The sequence below is a fragment of the Myxocyprinus asiaticus genome, chromosome 26 (assembly GCF_019703515.2).
Source record: "Myxocyprinus asiaticus isolate MX2 ecotype Aquarium Trade chromosome 26, UBuf_Myxa_2, whole genome shotgun sequence".
NCBI lineage: Eukaryota > Metazoa > Chordata > Actinopteri > Cypriniformes > Catostomidae > Myxocyprinus > Myxocyprinus asiaticus.
In genome coordinates, this window is record NC_059369.1 from 20922273 (window position 1) to 20944073 (window position 21801).

The 21801-nt window shown below is 39.2% G+C and overlaps 1 protein-coding gene across 2 annotated transcripts in view; it reads left to right on the forward strand.

Moving 5' to 3' along the window:
• Nucleotides 1-763: 763 nt before the first annotated feature.
• Nucleotides 764-21801, forward strand: part of LOC127417396 (uncharacterized protein KIAA0513-like) — a 32065-nt gene continuing 11027 nt past the window's right edge. For both annotated transcript variants that reach the window (XM_051657425.1, XM_051657426.1), the window contains exons 1-8: nt 764-845; nt 17949-18441; nt 19259-19358; nt 19544-19617; nt 19788-19858; nt 20608-20812; nt 20907-20947; nt 21308-21386. In XM_051657425.1, the coding sequence (XP_051513385.1) occupies nt 18065-18441; nt 19259-19358; nt 19544-19617; nt 19788-19858; nt 20608-20812; nt 20907-20947; nt 21308-21386 (947 nt within the window). In that variant the 5' untranslated portion in view covers nt 764-845; nt 17949-18064. The remainder of the gene's footprint in view (nt 846-17948; nt 18442-19258; nt 19359-19543; nt 19618-19787; nt 19859-20607; nt 20813-20906; nt 20948-21307; nt 21387-21801) is intronic.

The window sequence follows — 21801 nt, forward strand, 5'->3', positions numbered from 1 at the left end:
GCATGCTTGAATGACAGTTGGTGTGAATGTGTGTTGGAAAAATGTTGAGAGAGAGAGAGAGAGAGTATAAACACTTTTTTGTGTGTTCACGTAAATACAGTAAGGAATACACTGGTTGCCTACATTACATAGACTACATATATATATATATATATATTAGACTATTTCAATATATAACAAAATTCCATCCAGTTGAATTAAGTGAACTAAATTAAATTAATAAAACTTTAAGTGATATTAATTACATTTTGTTAAAGATTACACAATTCAGTTTGTTGTAATTTTGTTATGAAATGTAAATGTGTAAATCTTAAAATAGGCTGAAATGCTTTTTTAGTGTTTATAAGATATTATATTATACTGTTTTATATTATACTGTTTTATATTCTATTGTTAAAAAGCCTTAAATTATACAAATAATTTTAGAATTTTGCATTACTTTTCCATTTGAAAGATTGCAGTCTATGTGAAATCAAAAAAGGTTTCCTTGTGTATAACATATTTACAATTCAGTTTCAACAGAAAGAAAAATAAATACAGTACTCAAATCTCATTCACAAGGATTCTGCCTGATCAAATGCATAAAACAAATGCAAGCTTTCTTTCTAAACGTTAAAACACTCATAAATCGGACACATCAGAAAAAGTAGCAACTATTCACTGTAAAATGTTGTGAACCCTAAAAAAAAATGCGCAGTGTGCAGTCACGTGTTTGCTAAGTTACGTCATTGGATTCCCCCATCCAACTCCAGCTATCGTATTGCGCATGCGCACACTTGGACTACTTCAGAGCAGCCTGGAAAACGAAACGCACTAAAGACGCAGCTGTACCTGGAACATCCATGGTAAGTATCAATCTAACACGATTTATTCAGGGAACCTGACATTTACAGTCGGAACATATGCGCCCTGATTCCATCACGTTACTTTCTTTAGTGCAAATGCGGATGAACATATGGTGTCAATAAAAATGTATCATTATTGATATTCATTGCGTGGCAGGCGGATACCCAGTGTAAGTATAGTATGCAATTACAACCCATAGCTCCATGCCAAAAGATGCATTTAGTGAACGGGACTCACGCACTTATTTCATGCGTGTTTTTCCGCCTTCTTTTCCGCAGCAAAGTCATCTGTGTGCCATATGATTACACATTGTTGTTTACAGTAGGAAGGTGGAGGAAAGGTTACATTTTGCACGAGTAAAGTAACCGTAGAGTGCTGGTATGAATAAATTATGAATGATAAAGGGCCCTTAGAATACTGTATGGAACAATGTAACCATACATTATGGTTAAATAGTCTGATAAATAGACTCGAATACATTGGCTGTGCCTCAACCTAGTGAGCTGCCTACCTAGAAAGCATTTTTGGACCTATCTCGCGCTCAGGATTCCAAAACATGCTGTCTTGGTATAGAGCTTTCTAAGTTTCAAGGCACAGACACTGTGTCAGATTAATATTTGTCTGTGCTTCTCTAAGTCAATCACTGACAAGCAAGAGATGCAGCCTAAATCATTTGGGTAATTAAATAAGAGCTAAAGTTAATATGCAGTTTTTCTTTGGGGTCCAGTTATAAGAGATTATAGAGGAAAGGTTTCTGGCAGGGCCTGTGGGTTGTCTTTTGTTTAGCCTGGTGTTTTATCAGGTGTTATTTTAAGACAGTGGCTTGAAGAAAGGGCCTAAATCATTAGAGCAGAATGGTTTCACCAGGAACTGCACATGGAATGTATTGTAGTTCCTTTTCAGATTCTTAAGGTTTGCATTTCCTTTTACTGTCTGGTACTGCATTATAAGGTTTGGGTCTTGACTAAATTATTGTTGAGATATAATTAGAAGTGTCTTGCAGGAAACATCTTGGTCTCAGATCACGCCCTGGTGTGTTTAGAGGTGTTGCCACATATGCAGAAAAAGAAATCATATAGTTGGCACTTTAATATATCCATTTTGCAAAATCCTGATTTCCAACTAATGTTAAAAGCTGAAATCAATGTTTATATGTAGATCAACTGGTTCTCAGTATCCTCTGTGAGGCACTTAAAGTGGTTCTTAGGGATCAGATCAGACAGTATGCCTCATTCACCAAACAATCCAAAGCACGAGGACTCGTGGAGTTGGAAGGGAATATTAAAAGTGCCGAGGCAGAGCTGAAGCACCGAATGTCGTCTGATGGCCTCAGAGAATATACAGATATAATACCATTTTTTCGCGGAAATGTGGAGTTTTGGTTGTTCAGGGCAAGACAGTCATACTTTGAGTTGGGGGACAAAGCAGGGAAGCTTTTGGCTAGATATATAAAGCAGAGAGAGTCTTTTTCTACCATTCCCTTAGTGAAATCTGCTGGTGGTGAAATTTTTACCTTGGCCATTGATATTAATAATGCTTTTAAAGAATTCTATCTTGATCTCTATAGTTCCACATCTTCGTCTACTGATGAATATATGAGAAATTTTGTGGAACCTTTAGAACTTCCTAAACTGACGACTGAGCAAAAAAATTCTCTTGATTCTGAGATAACCTTGGAGGAGCTTGGCGAGGTAATTAAGGCCTTGCCAACAGGCAAGGCTCCGGGGCCAGATGGCATTGCTGCTGAGTTTTTTTTAGATCTTATTCCATTAAAGAATGGAAAGCTTCCGCCAACCATGACACAAGCCCGGATCAGTCTGATTCTTAAAAAGGACAAAGATCTTGGGGCCTGGGTAGCTCAGTGAGTATTGACGCTGACTACCAACCCTGGAGTAGCGAGTTCGAATCCAGAGTGTGTTGAGTGACTCCAGCCAGGTCTCCTAAGCAACCAAATTGGCCCGGTTGCTAGGGAGGGTAGAGTCACATGGGGTAACCTCCTCATGGTCATGATTAGTGGTTCTCGCTCTCAATGGGGTGTGTGGTAAATTGTGCGTGGATCGCCTTCACATGCTGTGAGTCTCCGCGGTGTCATGCACAGTGAGCCACATGATAAGATGCACAGATTGACGGTCTAAGAAGCAGAGGCAACTGAGACTTGTCCCCCACCACCCGGATTGAGGTGAGTAACCGCGCCACCACGAGGACCTACTAAGTAGTGGGAATTGGGCATTTTGAATTGGGCAAATTGGGGAGAAAAGGGGATAAAAAAAAGACAAAGATCCAAGCAAGTGTAAGAGTTACCATCCAATTTCCCTGATCCAGCTAGACATTAAAATATTGTCAAAAATTCTGACTAACCAATTAAGTAAAGTTATGACATCTCTTATTCATATAGATCAGGTGGGGTTTATTCGGGGCCACAGCTCTTCTGACAACATTAGGCGTTTCATCACTATCATGTGGTCAGTGGCAAATGATCAGTCTCCGGTCGCTGCCATCTCACTTGACGCCGAAAAGGCATTTGATATGGTAGAATGGGAATATCTTTTTAAGATTTTGGAAATGTATAGGTTTGGGATTACATTTATTGGATGGATTAAGTTACTTTATAGACACCCGTTAGCGGCGGTACAAACAAATTTATTAATTTCAGATTATTTTACTCTGGATAGGGGCACCCGGCAGGGTTGCCCTCTTACCCCATTATTGTTCTGTCTTTCCCTGGAACCATTAGCAGCCGCGATAAGAAAGGAGGTTTTTCCAGGGGTGGTGGCGGGAGGTGTAGCGCATAAGCTTTTGTTTTAAGCAGATGATACTTTATTATTCAGGGCATTAAGTATTTGGGCATTTTATTCCCAGCAAATTTGTCTGATTTAGTTAGGGTTAATTTTGACCCTTAATAAGAAGGGGCATAACATTTATCTATGAATGGGAAAGTTAATGTTATTAAAATGAATTGTATTCCAAAATTTAACTACCTGCTACAATCTCTCCCTGTAGATGTACTTCTCTCTTATGTCAAGCAATTTGATAACATAGCGAAGTCCTTTATTTGGAATGGTAAACGTCCCAGATTACATTTCAGTAAGTTACATAGGCCGATTGTCAAAGATGGGCTAGGCCTACCCAAGATTTTGTTTTATTACTATGCATTCGATCTCAGACATTTGGCTCATTGGTCGCTTCCACCTGAGAGAGCCCCTCCCTTGTTTTGTATTGAACAGGAAGTCCTTGCCCCTATTTCGCCATTGCAAGGCCTTTCTATCAAACTAACTGGAGAAGTTAAGTTACACCCTGTTATCTCGCATTTGCACTCGGTATGGACAAAAGTGTCCAGAGTGTTTAATTCGGACATTTATTTAAATGTAGCCTAGAGCATATAGCTGAACCCAAAATTATGTATTAATAAGTCCCCTTTCTGCTGGTCAGAGTGGATTGTGAGGGAGGTTAATATGCTCAGTGACCTATATGACAGTGGAGTGTTGAGATCTTTAAATGTTGATAATTTAGTTCAGCATTTTGGGATTCTCAGATCTCAGTTTTTTAGGTATTTACAGCTGCGCCACCTGCTCTGTACTATTTTGGGGAGTAGCATACACCCCCCTAAAGTGGCAGATACTCTGGGAGTGGTGATTAGTGCTTTTGGAAAAGGTCATGAGGCATCAGTGTTGTGGGGTTTAAATGTTGATTGTATGTATATATGTTTTTGCTTTTCTTTATTAATGTAAGGATTAATAAGAAAATGTTAAAAAAAAAAAAATTAATAAAAAAAAAGAAGTGTCTTGCAGCATTTTGAGTGAAACCATTAATATCAGTATATTCTGGGAATATGCATTACCTGGTAAAATAACTGTGTTATTTTCCCTCCTAATTGTGCTATATTGGCCTATGATCTACAGTTGTTGTTGTTTTTTCTGTATTCTAAAATGTATTCAACCTGCCATCCATTCATAAGTAATTATATTCTTGAGACTATGATAATTACATTAAGTTAATTAGATGCAACTTTTTATATGGGATTTCCTTTTTATCTTAAAGTAACTTTGCCCAATAACCTTACATGGGCAGTCATTAGCATAGTGCATTTTGGCCATTTGCTTGCTATTGAACAGCATTCTTGATTACGTTAGTCGTCTTCTCTGATAAACTTGGAATCCTGGCTCTTGAACATGGCTACATATTTGTAAACTCTAAAGGCTGCAGAAAAGAGTGCCCTTGTTCTCAAATAAGCAGAGGATCATTTGTCTAGTCCTATTCAGCTGCAGGCCTTTGATGAAAAGCTCACTGTTAGCAGCAATTCTCAGTCTGTGGACTTATTGTAATGTCTCAATAAAAGAGTCATTTACTTGATTTTATTGAAACTGATGCACTCTGGTTAAGAGCATTGATTCATTTAGGCTTTGTTTATGTGTCTTGCGATAGGGAGCATCAGTCAATGGCTAGCTAATCATGCTCTGTGTTGTGTTTTATTGTACAAAATGACAGGGATAGCTCACTCCAAAATGAAAATTCTCTCATCATTTACTCACCTTCATGCCATCCTAGATGTGTATGACTTTCTATCTTCTGCAGAACACAGAGTTTTTGTAGAATATCTCAGCTCTGTAGGTCCATACAATGCATGAGAATGGTTACCAGAACTTTGAAGCTCCGAAAAGCAAATAAAGGCAGCATTAAAGTAATCCACACGACTCTAGAGATTAAATCCATGTCTACTAGGGGTGAGAATCACTAGGTAACTGGCGATACGATATTATATCAATATCTAGGTCACGATACAATATAATTACGATTCTTTTTTTTTTCTCTCTCTCTTTTTAAAATTTTTAAACTATTTTTTAGTGTATTGTGAATACTGCGATATATTGTGATATTTATCATATTTTACTCACTGTTTTTCATTCTTATTCATAGGAATCAATATAAAAGTGCTTTAAATAATTTGAACATAAACCATTTATTTGTGAAGATAAACAATACTGACCCTCAAATAAGTCTGTAGATACTTTAGTGGATCTCTTTTGTGTTCAATTTATTTTTGAGATGATATAACATTACTATATTATTCTAATTTGTAACCCTCTGGTTTTTATTTTTGCATAACACTGCAACATTTCTTGAGTTTTTAATGTAGGCTAGTTTACAGTACTTATAATCTGCTTCTTGTTTTGTGTGCTCTGTGTGTGTGTCTCAACAACAGAGCATCTGTCATTCCCTGAAATGCGCTGCACATGCAGACTGTATTTTTCCCTTAAATGCATCCTTTTGGGATTCACAAAACTATTGTATGGCTTCAAGAGACTTTGAATATAATGCACGAGTCATATGGACTACTTTAATGGTGCTTTTATGTTTCTTTAATGTCATATTGGAGCTTGACTGTAACAACGACACACAATAACACACAGTACCGGAGCACTGGAAAATGCGCTAATGCACTATGACCAAAAGAGCGATCACTTCTGGTAATGTGGACTTTAACGTGCAACATAAACAACATTTTTTCCAGATCTTTGACAAACCAAAATGCTGCCAAACTCTGGATTTGAAAGAGGAAGGCGGATTTTGAATAGTCTTCGAAACGTTCATGCTGTCAGCAGCTTTTCCGTGTTGTGAGTGACGTCAAAGGAGTTCCGTTCTGTCTCAGCAGTAAAGCATAAAAACTGCACCATCTAAGGGACTGTTGTACAATAAAAAAATTTTAATAATATCGATTTTTGGCATGTGAATATCAATTCAATATTGTGAGGAACAATATCGCAATATTATAACATATCGATTCCCCCCCCCCACCTCTAATATCTGATATAACAGGTGTGAGTGAGAAACAAATCAATATTTAAGTCATTTTTTACTATAAATCTCACTTTCTCTTACACATTCTTATTTTGTTTTTTTGATGATTCACATTCTTCGATCACAGATGGCCCGCTGTGGCGACCCCTAAAGGGAGCTGCCGAAAGAAGCAGTAGATGATTCACATTCTTCGTGCATATCGTCATCTACTGGTCGGGGCTGGTAAAAACATATAAAAAACTTTTTGTAAAGTGCATGAAAAAAAACAGTATAAAAACTATTTGTAGTAAAAAAAAGGACGTAAATATCAATCTGTTTCTCACCCACATCTATCAAATCGCTTCAGAAGACATGAATTAAAAACATGGAGTCGTATGGATTACTTTTTAAGCTGCCTTCATATGATTTTTGGAGCTTCAAAGTTTTGGTCACCATTCACTTGTATTTAATGAACCTACAGAACTGAGATATTCTTCTAAAAATCCTTATTTTTGTTCTGCAGAAGAAATAAAGTCATACACATCTGGGATGGCATGAGGGTGAGTGAATGATGAGAGTATTTTTGGGTGAACTATTCCTTTAAGTTCACAGTGTCTGATTATGTTGTGAGAAATACGAGTGGTTTCCCTGGAGTAAAAGGGATGGCATGTTGCGTAACAATGCACAGGAAGCAGCTGTAAATGAACCTCTTTGTGCCCTTATATTCACATCAGAAATGTAAAGACTCTAACACTCGTTATTCAGAGTGCAATAACCTTTCACACCTGATAGATTTGTGATCTATCTTCAGATCTGATCTGGATGTTTTTTTAAAGCAATAAGTCATGAGAGGCTGTGCAAAAACCAGATTTGCGTGGCTTAGGCCTAATTCTTTTATAATATGGTGGCAAAAACAATATGTTAAAAGACACCAATGTTCAATAAACAGTTAAATTTATTATTAATAATAATTGGTAATACAGTTCATTATCCTAACTGTAGAAGTTTGCGGTTGCAAAGCAACACAGCAACTGGGCTGTGGGCACATAAGTATAAAATGTGCGGTCACTGGTACAGTAAAACCACTACAAACACAGCTCATCCAATCAGAATTTAGCATCAGAACTATCTGGTTTTACACTAGAATTTGATGCAGTCTCTGTATTACAGACATTGCTTGGAAATACAGTGAAAAAAGGGTTCTAACTCACTAGTTTTACATGGTTAGATCCCCTTTCGACCAGCTTGACCTTGCACACGGTCCAACCTACCATCTGCCTTCCTGAGACATTTATCACACATTTAATTGTTTTTCTCTCTGCACTGCTGACACTGAATTTACCGCAGTCTGTAACCCTAACCCACTCTTACTTTCTTAAACCAGTGGACTCACTCAATCTAGCTCTCATGTGTCATTCTGACAGCAGATCCTCTCTGCTGGTCCTGAGGTTCACAGTGAGGGGGCATTTGATGGATGGGTGGAGTACAGTAGGAGGAGGGGGGTCCTGCTTCTGCTCATGGAATCAGGAATATTGCAGCTTTGGCATTCTCTCTGCTGAATGCTGAGATTTACACAACACAAGGGGCTGTGTTCTTTGAGAGGCAGTCATGTGTTAGAGATTGGTATCTTCTAGATGGGATCCCAAAGGTGGCATTGAGTTATTAGTAGGCCCAGACAGAATCTGTAGACTTTTTCATGTTTTTTGTGCTGATTTTGGGGGAAATCTGTGTAATTCTGCCAAATGAATTTAAACATGGTAAAATGTGTTAAACTGAGCTGTGTATGCTGGTGATGTGCTAGTGATAGACCAAATATATATCTGCCAGGCCGATTAACTGCCCCTTATTTGCTTATTTTTTATTTTGTTAATTAATCAGTTTCAAAATCTACCAATTGTCAACAGATAAATAAACAATAAAACAATAGCCTAATAAACAATTTCTGATTTTGTTCAAATGTAAAACTGTATGGTTAAATCCCAGAGATATGGGCTCCCAATGTGGCTCCATGCATAAATATACTGTATAGCAAATGTTACACATTTTTAATGGTCAAAAACCGAATGTAGATCACATACACTATATTGCCAAAAGTATTCGCTCACCCATCCAAATAATTGAATTCAGGTGTTCCAATCACTTCCATGGCCACAGGTGTATAAAATGAAGCACCTAGGCATGCAGACTGCTTCTACAAACATTTGTGAAAGAATGGGCCGCTCTCAGGAGCTCAGTGAATTCCAGCGTGGTACTGTGATAGGATGCCACCTGTGCAACAAGTCCAGTCGTGAAATTTCCTCGCTACTAAATATTCCACAGTCAACTGTCAGTGGTATTATAACAAAGTGGAAGCGATTGGGAATGACAGCAACTCAGCCACGAAGTGGTAGGCCATGTAAAATGACAGAGCAGGGTCAGCGGATGCTGAGGCACATAGTGCGCAGAGGTCGCCAACTTTCTGCAGAGTCAATCGCTACAGACCTCCAAAGTTCATGTGGCCTTCAGATTAGCTCAAGAACAGTGCGTAGAGAGCTTCATGGAATGGGTTTCCATGGCCGAGCAGCTGCATCCAAGCCATACATCACCAAGTGCAATGCAAAGCGTCGGATGCAGTGGTGTAAAGCACGCCGCCACTGGACTCTAGAGCAGTGGGGACGCGTTCTCTGGAGTGACGAATCACGCTTCTCCATCTGGCAATCTGATGGACGAGTCTGGGTTTGGCGGTTGCCAGGAGAACGGTACTTGTCTGACTGCATTGTGCCAACTGTGAAGTTTGGTGGAGGGGGGATTATGGTGTGGGGTTGTTTTTCAGGAGCTGGGCTTGGCCCCTTAGTTCCAGTGAAAGGAACTCTGAATGCTTCAGCATACCAAGAGATTTTGGACAATTCCATGCTCCCAACTTTGTGGGAACAGTTTGGGGATGGCCCCTTCCTGTTCCAACATGACTGCGCACCAGTGCACAAAGCAAGGTCCATAAAGACATGGATGAGCGAGTTTGGTGTGGAAGAACTTGACTGGCCTGCACAGAGTCCTGACCTCAACCTGATAGAGCACCTTTGGGATGAATTAGAGCGAAGACTGCGAGCCAGGCCTTCTCGTCCAACATCAGGGTCTGACCTCACAAATGCGCTTCTGGAAGAATGGTCAAAAATTCCCATAAACACACTCCTAAACCTTGTGGAAAGCCTTCCCAGAAGAGTTGAAGCTGTTATAGCTGCAAAGGGTGGGCCAACGTCATATTAAACCCTATGGATTAAGAATGGGATGTCACTTAATTTCATATGCGTCTAAAGGCAGATGAGCGAATACTTTTGGCAATATAGTGTATAATTGTTTTATTTGTCCAACAAAACAAAGTTCTGAAGTAGAATGTTAGACTTGAAATGTACCTTTTTTTTATTCACAAAAAAACAACAATATCCAAAAATATACTATTATTAAGAATAAGCAACACAGGAGGTCACATGATGCCATGCAAGGGGCAGACGTGTGAGCGACTGGCTCTGCGCACTTTGCTAGTTTTTTAATTATTTTCATGTTTAATTCTGTGAGATTTGATATACCCAGTTACATATTTGCTCTTTGAGGTAAACATGGCAAAGAAGTCAAAATCCTCAGACTCTGGAGACATTAAAAGACACTTACGTGTTCAAGCTGAAACCTCTGGAGGGCCTGCAAGCCGGGGACTCAATTTGGACGGCACGTCGGGAGAAGAAATCCAGCATCAACTGTCCAACATCTCGGTGGTGCTGATGAAGGTTGTTGCTGACTTGGAAGATCTCGCTGTAATACGTCGATCGATTATGGCGATGGAAACAAAATTCTCTGATTTGGTCACAAGAGTGGCAGAAGTTGAAAGACGCATCGATTATCTTGAGTCATTGGAAAGGGAATTATCTGCTAATCTGCCCGCGTCAAAAACAGGTTTGGAATCCATTTTGGAAAAATTGGAAGATCTCGAAAATAGGTATAGAAGGAACAATATTCGAATTGTTGGAATTCTTGAGCATAAAGAGGGCAGAGATATGGTGAAATTCCTGGACAAGCTCTTCCCGAGTCTGCTCGACATAACAGGCCATAAACTGGAAATCGAGCGAGCTTACAGAGTCCCTGCTCGCAGATCTGCTGATGGAGACAGGCCCCGATAAATTCTGGCCAAATTTCTGAGATCATCCGATAAAGATCTTGTGGTATGTGAGGCGAGGGGCAAAGGAAAGCTTTCTTGGAAGAATCACAATATTTTCTTGTTCCCGGACTTTGTGAATTCGATGAGAGAAACACGATCGGTTCAAGGAATTTAAGAAACTCTTACTGTACTGATGTTTCCGGCCAGACTGAGAATAGACACGAAGGATGGTTGCAGGGTATTTATGTGTCCAAAGCAAGCACTGTCTTTTATAAAAACAATGGGTGAGTAAGCCATTTGGGGTTTTTCATGTAGCTGAGTGGATTAACTTATTGTACTTACTCTGGCTGTCTGAGGAAGCTGGGCGCCATTTTTGTTTCTTTTTGCGCTGGCTCATTCTAGCGGATGGAGATTGTTCTGTGGAATGACTCCTTCAAGAAACGTTTGCATGGACGGAAGATCGCCTTTACACTGAAGTTCCCAGACAGATTGAGAATGGATACTGAGAACGACTGCAAAATATCTTCATGCCTACACAAGGATGTCTTTTATAAAGTTGACGGACTGAGTAAGTCATGGCGTATTTTTTTTATGCAGCCTTCGAGTGAATTTGCCTCTCTGAATACACACTTGACCATTCGAGAACTGGGGCGCCTGTTCTATTTTTTTTTGTGCTGGTTCCACCTAGCGGCTGGAGCTTGTTTTGTTGAATAACACTCCTTCGGGACAGTTGTAGTTGAATCTGTTTGTTCCTTGTGCTTATGCCTCCTGTTGGCTGGAGTTTGTTTTTGTGGAATATTTTTAAGGGACATTAGAATGATTACGTCATCTGCCGAACTCCTAATAACTGGTTCACTGTCTGTCTGTCTGTCTGAGGAAACTGAACGGCTTTATATCAGCTAGAATTTGTTTTGTGGAGGAACACACCTTCGAGTCAGTTCTGTGAATGAATCTGTATGTTCTTTGTGTTTATTCTGCCTATTGGCTGGGGTCTGTTTTACAAAGTATTTTCTGTTATGTAATTTTGCCTTACAAAATTTGTGCAGAAGCACCGGACTTGAGCAATCCGATGGCAATGTTGTCGCGGGGGCTCACGTATACGTACATGGACCTTTTGAGTTTAGAGGGATTGACGCTGGTTGGCGCTGTCCTGCGTGGGGTTAATGCACACGTTTTTCCTTTTTCTGTTTGTTTGGTTCGGGGGGGAGTTCGGGGTTTGATTGTTGCAGTAATGGGGAATGTGGTTTGTATAATCTTGTTTTTGACACACGATTTATTTTGTCTATTATACCAATATGTCAGATGTTAATATGAGTGGATTGTCTCTCTACACATGGAATGTGAATGGGTTGGGGCACCCCATAAAAAGAAGTTATTTCTTTTCTAAAGCGTAAGGAATATGATATAGTGTTTCTTCAAGAAACGCATCTTTCCCAGCAGGAAGCTGAAAAATTTGGGAAGATATGGGGTTGACATGTTTTCTTTAGTGCTGGCTCAAGTAAGAGTAGGGGAGTCATTATACTGATAAATAAACTTTTACAATTCAGATGTCTCAAACAGATTAAAGATAAATTAGGAAGAGTCATTATTGTTTCAGCAGAAATTCAGGGGCAAAGTCTTATTTTGGCTAATATTTATGCACCTAATGCTGATGATCAGGGCTTTTTTATAGATCTTGAAGGGATGTTGCAAGCCACTGGCACCCCTCATGATATAATATTGGGAGGAGACTTTAATCTTTTGATGGAATCAGTCCTTGATCATAGTGAAGCAAAAGTGTGCAAGCCCCCTAGAGCAACATTGACGCTTCTCAGGATGTGTAAAAATCTTGGTCTTGCAGATTTTTGCTGACTTTTGAACCCATCTGGTAGACACTATACATTTTTTTCTATAAGTCCATAAGATTTATTCTAGAATAGATTTTTTTTATATATATTTTAGTCCCTCATTTCATCTGTTGTGGATTGCTCAATTGGAAACTTAGTCTCAGATCACACCCTGGTGAGTTTAGAGGTGCTGCCACATAAGGAGAAAAAGAAATCCTATAGTTGGTGCTTTAATGTATCCCTTTTGCAAAATCCTGATTACCAACAAATGTTAAAGACTGAAATCAATGTTTATATGGAAACCAACTGGTCCTCAGTGTCTTCTGTGGGCATGGCTTGGGAGGCACTTAAGGTGGTTCTTAGGGGTCGGATCGTACAGTATGCTTCATTTACCAAAAAATCCAAAGCAGGAGAACTCATGGAGTTGGAAAGGAATATTAAAAGTGCAGAGGCAGAGCTGAAGCACCAAATGTCGTCTGATGGCCTCAGAGAATTGACTCGTTTGAAATACAGATATAATACTATTTTATCGCGGAAGGTGTAGTTTTGGTTATTCAGGGCAAGATAGTCATACTTTGAGTCGGGGGACAAAGCAGGGAAGCTTTTGGCTAGATATATAAAGCAGAGAGAGTCTTTTTCTACCATTCCCTCAGTGAAATCTGCTGTTGGTGAAATTTTTACCTTGGCCATGTATATTAATAATGCTTTTAAAGAGTTCTATCTTGATCTCTATAGTTCCACGTCTTCGTCTACTGATGAAGATATTAGACATTTTGTGGAACCATTAGAACTCCCTAAATTGACGACTGAGCAAAAACATTCTCTTGATTATGAGATAACCTTGGAGGAGCTTGACGAGGTAATTAAGGCCTTACCTAGAGGCAAGGCTCCGGGGCCAGATGGTTTTGCCGCTGAATTTTTTAGATCCTATGCTACGGAATTGGCTCCACTTTTACTAGAAGTTTATACGGAATCATTAAAGAATGGAAAGCTCCCACCAACCATGACACAAGCCAGGATCAGTCTGATTCTTAAAAAAGACAAAGATCCAAGCGAGTGTAAGAGTTACCGTCCAATTTCCCTGATCCAGCTAGATGTAAAGATTTTGGCTAACCGATTATGACATCTCTTATACATACAGATCAAGCGGGGTTTATTCAGGGCCGTAGCTCTTCTGACAACATTAGGCATTCAATCAATATCATGTGGTCAGTAGCAAATGATTAGACTCCGGTCGCTGCCATCTCACTTGACGCCAAAAAGGCATTTGATATGGTAGAATGGGATTATCTTTTTAAGATTTTGGAAATGTATGGGTTCGGGAGTACATTTATTGGTTGGATTAAGTTACTTTATAGACACCCTGTAGCAGTGGTACAAACGAATGGAATAATTTCAGATTATTTTACTCTGGATAGGGGCACCCGGCAGGGTTGCCCTCTTTCCCCATTATTGTTCTGTCTTGCTCTGGAACCATTAGCAGCCGCGATAAGAAAGGAGAATGATTTTCCAGGGGAGATGGCAAGAGGTGTGGCGCGTAAGCTTTTGCTCTACGCAGATGATATTTTATTATTAATTTCTGACCCCACTAGATCTATGCGTTTCCTCCACAGAATGATTAATTCCTTCTCTAAATTTTTGGGATACAGAGTTAATTGGTCTGTATCCGAAGCTCTGGCTCTGACAGCGTTCTGCCCGGTAACTGCTTTTCAGCCAGGAACCTTTCAGTGGCCCAAACAGGGCATTATGTATTTGGGTATTTTATTCCCAGCAAATGTATTTGATTGAGTTAATTTTGACCCTTTAATAAAAATGTTTGAGTGATGTGGAAAGGTGGGCTTCATTACATTTATCTGTGATTGGGAAGGTTAATGTTATAAAAATATTCCAAAATTTAACTACCTATTACAGTCTCTCCCCATTGAAGTTCCCCTCTTTTATTTTAAACAATTTGATAGTATTGCTAAATCTTTTATCTGGAATGGTAAGCGCCCTCGAATGCATTCTAACAAGTTACACAGGCCAATTGACAAAGGTGGGTTAGTTTTCCCCAAAATATTGTTTTACTATTATGCTTTTGGTCTCAGACATTTGGCGCATTGGTCGCTTCCACCTGAAAGAGCTCCTCCCTCGCTCTTTATTGAACAGGAGGTCCTTGTCCCTATCTTGCCATTGCAATGTCTTTTTACCAAGCTGCATGGAGAAGTAAAGACACATCCCGTTATCTCACACATGCAGTTAGTGTGGACAAAAGTTTCCCGCGTGCTCAATTCGGACATTAAGTATTTGGTTAAACCCTAAATTGTGTAATAACAAGTCTCCTTTTTGCTGGACAGAATGGATTGAGAAGGGAGTTGCTACGCTGCATTGAGATCCTTTGAAAATATTACACAGCAGTTTGGGATTCCCAGATCTCAATTCTTCAGGTACTTACAGCTGCGCCATCTACTTTGTACCATCTTTGGGTGTAGTACGCATCCCCCTAAAGCTGTGGACACTCTTGAGATCATACTAGCGGCTTTGGAAAGGGTCACAAGGCTTCAGCGTACTATTCCTGGCTAATTCAGAGTCTAGGGGACGGGGTTTTGACATCTCTCAAGAAGTTATGGGAAAAAGACTTGAATTTAGTACTGAAGGATGACGAATGGGGTAGGATTTAAAAAAATGTCATGTCTGTGTCTAGGGATGCAAGGATGCACCTCATTCAGTTTAAGATTCTGCATCGTTTTTATTGGACACCCTCTAGATTGCATAGGCTTGGTCTTAAAGATACACCCACATGTTGGTGATGCCAATCAGAGGATGGGGACATAGCCCACGTTTTTTGGTATTGTACTAAGATTCAATTAGAGTTTTGGTCAAGGGTTCAGAGTTGTGTCTGTGAGATCCTGAGCACTCAGATTTTATTCTGCCCCAGACTTTGTATTTTGGGTGATGAGGCGAGGATTTTTTTAATTTTTTTTATGTCTGTGTATTTTCTTTGGACTGTCTGCTTGTATGTGTGTCTGTTATTATTCGTGTCTGACCACTGGGATGTATGTTGGGGGGAGGGAGGGGGGGTATATTTTGTTGAAAGTTGATTCTGTTTTCATGTGCTGTTTGTGTTGATTTGAGTGTGGAATCAATAAAAATTATTAATGACAAAAGAATAAGCAACATGTTGCTGTTCAGTTAGTGCAATACCTACCTATATCAAGCCCCCCTCACGAAATAATGGAGTAATCAGTAAATATTGATTAATGGCATTTCATATTTTGGCTTTCATCATCATTAATGTATATCTTTCACCTGTTTAAAAAAAAAAAAAAAAAAAAAAAAAAATCACAGATAACATTTTGAGCCGGGGACCTCTGATTGGGTTGACACAAGTATTGAGATGAGTGGTATTGATTTTAGCACTTCATATTTACTGTAATTTTCCTTTTTTCTGTTAGAAATTTGAAAATGGATAAACAATAACAATAACATAAATTTTTCCCCACATTGTGCCTCTCATCGATTAGTATGAAAAGAAGCAGGCATCATTTTTCACAGAGCACAGAGTCCAGCCCAGAGTATATGTGTGTGTGCGTTAGTGCGCCAGCCAAGTCACGCTCTTCCAACACTGCATTACATAACTGTCCTATCAATCTAAATGCATTTATCAGGGTTTTGATGTAACATGCCTAGTTTCAGGGCTTTTCTGAGCAAGAATTGTGTTACAGTGCAGGTATAACATTAATGACTACATGCAGAATTTATATAGGCTTTTTTTATTATTCATTTTGACTTCCCAAAGCTGCAATTCAAGTCATGGTAGAAATGTGAGTTCTAACCACTTGTTGGAGTAGGGTGGAAATTTAGCGACGTGTCCACCTGGAGTCATTACACTGACGTAAACACTACAACACACACAGAACAGCGATTCCTTGTCATTGATCAAATGATGGAGAAAGGACCTCTTAACGCTATTTGTTGTACAAAACAAGCCCTGATGGGACTTTACAGCTCCTGTAAGGTGCTATTTAATTACCACAGATTCATGTTAAATCTTTACTATCACTAAAATGCAGAATAAGACGTTGTCTGCAAGCGCTTTTCATGTGGAGTTCAAAGCGACACTTGATGCAGGTGATGCCGTGATGTGAATCGTGAATGCAGCTTACGATTACTGTAACAAAGCAGATAGCCACAGTCTGCCAGCCAATTAATATTGTGGAGGATTAGCATTTAAGAGATTTAATGCCCATTGCACACAACCCATGGGGACTAGTTCTTTTAATTAGTCAACCTCCCACTTAGATTTTGGGTAACATTAAAAGGGATAGTTCACCCAAAATAAAAATTCTCAGCTCAGTAGGTCCTCAAAATGCAAGTGGATGGTGATCTGACATTTGAAGCTCCAAAAAGAACAGATAATCAGCATAAACGTCATCCATACGACTCCATCGGATTACATAAATGTCTTCTAAAGTGATACGATCGCTTTTGGTGTGACAAAAGATTAAGTACTTTTTAACTATAAACCATCACTTCCGGTAAGCTTCACGAGAGCACTGAGTTCACGCGTTCTCTCGTGTGATGTATTCGCGTTGGCATGTTACAGACTTAATCTCATGTTCTCTCAGTTGAGACATCCAGGATACGCACACAGATGCACTATTGTGAGTAAAGAAACCGATACAAATACAGATCTAAACCAGAACCAACGAAGTTTCTGTGCAGCATTCCTTCTACTCGGTTGTAAACAGTGCTGCTCTTCCGGATGTGTCGCACATGCCAATGCGATTACGTCACACGCGCATACCGCTGCTGACCGGAAGCGATTATTTAGAGTTAAAAAGTACTTAAATATTGATCTTTTTCACACCAAAAATGATTGTGTCGCTTTAGAAGACATTAATTTAGCCGCTGGAGTCGTATGGATGACGTTTATGCTGGCTGTCTGTTCTTTTTGGAGCTTCTAAAGTCGGATCACCATCTCCTTGCATTTTAAGGACCTACTGAGCTAAGATATTTTTCAATTTTTCTGGTTCTGGTGAAGAAAGTCATACACACCTGGGATATCATGAGGGTGAGTAAGTGATGAGAATTTTCATTTTTAGGTAAACTAACCCTTTAATGTTACTTGAGTTGGTGTTATTTTAGTAAATCTCTATTTTATACTGTGGAAGGCTTTGTTTGAAAAATGTTAATCATGAAATCACGAAAAAATTATGCAATTAATCATGATTAAACATTTTAATTGACTGTCAGCATTACTAAAATCATAAGTGAACCTCAAGAAACATATTAAATTAATAAAAAAGGGGCATGTTGTGACCCCTTTAAATGATATAATTTTGTTTGTATTTTCCTAAACATAATTTCTTTCAAAGAAAACCTTTTAATTTCAGGTCCAGCTACTGTGAAGAGATTCTGGAGCTACTGTAGAAACATAGGTTCTCTCTGTGGGTTTTTGTACTGACATCACCATAGCTCATCCTAGTGACTGTAATACCCCCATAACACAATGGAGGGGGCTATGGTAAGCAACCTCATAGACTTTGACTCACCCTCAGAAGGCACAGCACCCTCTTATGTTGGTCCTGGGGCAGACTTTTTCTCAGCTGAGCCTCTCGTACCTGAGCCTGTGAGTGGCACCACCATGGAGCCCCTTCTACCAGAGCCTATGGTCCCCACACACACCAGCCACGGAGGAGAAGATGAAGGAAATGACAGTGACACTACCGAGTCTGCCGACAGTGAGAACGAGGGCACAGAATCGCCATCGCACGTCTCAAGCACGCGGTGTTCCTCATCCTGCTCTAGTCACAGTGCAGAGGACACAGAGGAGACAGAAATTCGAGCATTCATGAAAACTTATGTGCAAAGGCTCTTCCATGGAAGGTAATGTGCACCACAAACTACAGCTAAAGTGAATAGTTCATCCACGCACACAAAAGGAGATTTTGCTGCTTGTTTCCAACACAGCGACCAGTGGTGACCAGAGGCTGTCATGCACCAAAAAGGATAAAACCAAGGATACACTCCATAAATGCACCGTATAAGTAGTCCATATTACTCATGCACTATATTCCAAATCTTCTGAAGCTCTACAATAACTTTGTGTGAGGAACAGACCAAAATTTAAGACATTCTCTGCTGAAAACGTTCCCTTTTGCCACAGATCTCAAATCTTTAGATCTCAAATCGCTTGTGCATATTCAAACCTGGCCTGTCTTTATCGTTCACGAGATACGTACATGCAAACCAATGACATTTGATGTCATCGACATGAATAACAACTTAAATTTATGTTTGTTCCTCCCACAAAGCAATCATAGGCTTCAGCAGACTTGAAAATAGCACACAAGTCATTTGGACTACTTTTATGGTACTTTTTTTTTTTTTTGTCCTTTTTCGAGCATGAACGCCTCTGTCATTGTCTACTTTCATTGTATGGAAACAAGCAACTTGAACATTCTGGAAAATATCTCATTTTCTGTTCAACTGAAGACAGTTTTAAGCAAATTTAGGATATCATTTTCGTTTTTGGATTAACTATCTTTTTAAATGAAATTTAATCTGAACTGAATTCCTGTGTGTGGGGTAGTGTGTTCTTAAAAGTAAGTTCATGTTGCTTTTTTATCTCTCTCCTTTCCTCTCCATATCTCCCTGCCACTACTTCTTGTTCCATTTTTTGTTTATTTTTTCTCTCTCACAGAGAGGACTTTGATCAGGAGGAGAAGGCTCGCTTTGGAGAGTTGTGCACTGGAGAGAATGGGAAGGGCAGGGAGTGGTTTGCCAAATATGTCAGTGCACAGGTAAAAAAAAGCAATAACCAACCTCAATAGACATCAAGCACATTTTAAACAGTCCATATAGACTCTACTGTGTATACTGTACCAGATCATTCAGTTTGTCCAAAGATGAAAAGAATTCCTGTATAATAACACATATATGCTAATATACACACAGTTGTGATGATAACAGTGCATTGTGTTTGCAGCGCTGTCACTCCAAATGTGTGAGCGAACAGACGTTCTACAGGCTGGTGCAGTCCTTTGCTGTTGTCTTGTTTGAGTAAGTACATCAACGATGACATCGCTGCTGTTTATATTTGATGTTACTTGGAAGCTACTCCAAACAGTCTGACTGAGAGCTGCTCCACCAATTTTCTGTAGACTTCGTGGAGAGTCAGGTTTAATGCCGTTTTTATGCTCGCATGTGACCCAGATTTAATTGATTGACAGATGTTACCAGATGGATGATTATAGCCCCGCCAAACATCTCATGACCATGTGCTTCACATATTACTACATGGGTAAGTCTGTCCACAAAGTTAAGCAAGCATGCTGTGATATTGTGTGCAATTTAATAATCTGATGAAAAAATGTCCTGACCTCCTCCCAGTTCCTGTTACAAATGATGACTCAGATGTAACTTGCAGGGTTTGATGCCTCTTGGTGTTTCTATAGCAGCCAATTAGGCAATTGCAATTACAATATGCTTTCAAGGGAAGTTTGATTGTGTCAGCACAGTGACCTGGTATATATTCTAGGAATGGGAGGAAAATATTTTCACCAATGCATTGTGATTCTTCCTCAAATGACTCTGTATCAATCCACAAAAATTCTTAATTAGAATTTTAAATTAATTATCAAAAGCATACACAATACAAAACATGATGTATCAAATATTTAAAACCTTGAAAACAAAACAAGTGCTTATTGGCAATTCTGCAATTCCGCAATTTAAAGCCACTTTGATACAGCATTTAATTCACACAGAATTATTTCTGTGAGTTGGTCATCATAAACATTTTAGTTAGGCTTTATTGTGAAATTTTTGGACAAAATGGCAACGAGACAACTTAAATCACCAAGGATTTTCACCTCTGTGTTGCTTAAAAATTTAAATACATCTAGAATCGTTTTGGAATCAGTTTGTGACTCCTTCCCCTTTAGGAACCTAAAGATTCACACTCCTAATGTACACAGTGTTTGTATGCCCAGTATGACTTTGTAATTAATTCTATTTTCAATTTCTCATTAAAATGTGTGTGTGTGACAGGTAAGTCCCAGCTGTCTCCCACAGAGCTACTGGAGAGGCCCAGCGGGGGGGTTGACTCGTACCTGCGCAGTGGAAAGGTCTGGCTCTCTGGGAAGAAGGATATCGCAGAGCGGCTTCTCAAAAACACCTCAGCTAAGACCGATGTTAAAGGATTCTTTGGGGGTCTTGAGAGCAAACTGAGAGGACCCATAGGCCGAAAGAATGAGTTAGCATCATCTACTCTGTCCTAATCATTTTGTCTAATTTATGAAGGCACTGTTCCTTACTAACTCATCTTGTTCTCATTATGTTCTCCTCAGGGACACAGACAGAGCAGCTGTGCAGAAGACCAAAACTCCAGGTAGTTTATTCCATTAGTTTAGTTTACTAATGCCTTTTTGATTTTACTGATTCTATTTGTACATGTTCTTTTGGACAAAGTCTCATCCTGTGTATACCAGTCTAAATGTCTTAATCAAAGTTATAGTGTGTATAGTGGAGGTGTGGCTTAGTGGTTAAGAAAATGGGCTGGTAACCCTAAGGTTGTGGGTTCATGTGCTACCTCACTTGTGCCCTTGAACAAGATACTTAAGCCTAGGTTGCTTCACAGGGATTGTGTCGGGTGTAAAAAAAAATGCACTTTAGAAATGCAATAATGTTTACAGGTGTGTGAATGAAATAAGTTGTTAACTGTGCTTTTCTCTGCTTGTGTACACTGTAGTTTCTCCCCCACTTTCCCCAGAGAGGAAGGAAGAAGAGAAGATTTACCTGTACACACACCTCAAACAGCAGCCTATTTGGTTGGTTGTCAAAAATCTTTTGTTTTTCCAAAAGTTACTGAAAGGAACAGCTTAAGTTGTTACAAATGTATTCATTTCCATTTAAGTAATCCATATTTTAAATAAGTATTTACAACTTAATTTCTATGGACAGCATTTGTGACTCGCTGTCAATTGCGACGGAAAATGATTTGATCTTGTCTCTCAGTTTGGATGAATGCTGGTAGCAACATTAATACATTTTTACAGAATGTTTACAAAAGTCACGCTGTTTCAAATGTATAAATGGGTGAATCTCTCAAAGAAAAGTCTAGGTCATATTTCACCTCAAAATCAAAAGAAAAAAATATGTATTTTTATATTAGTAAGTATTTTGCATAAACAAAATGAAGCCTGTTTTGAAAGGGATAGTTCACCATAAATTTAAATGCTCTCA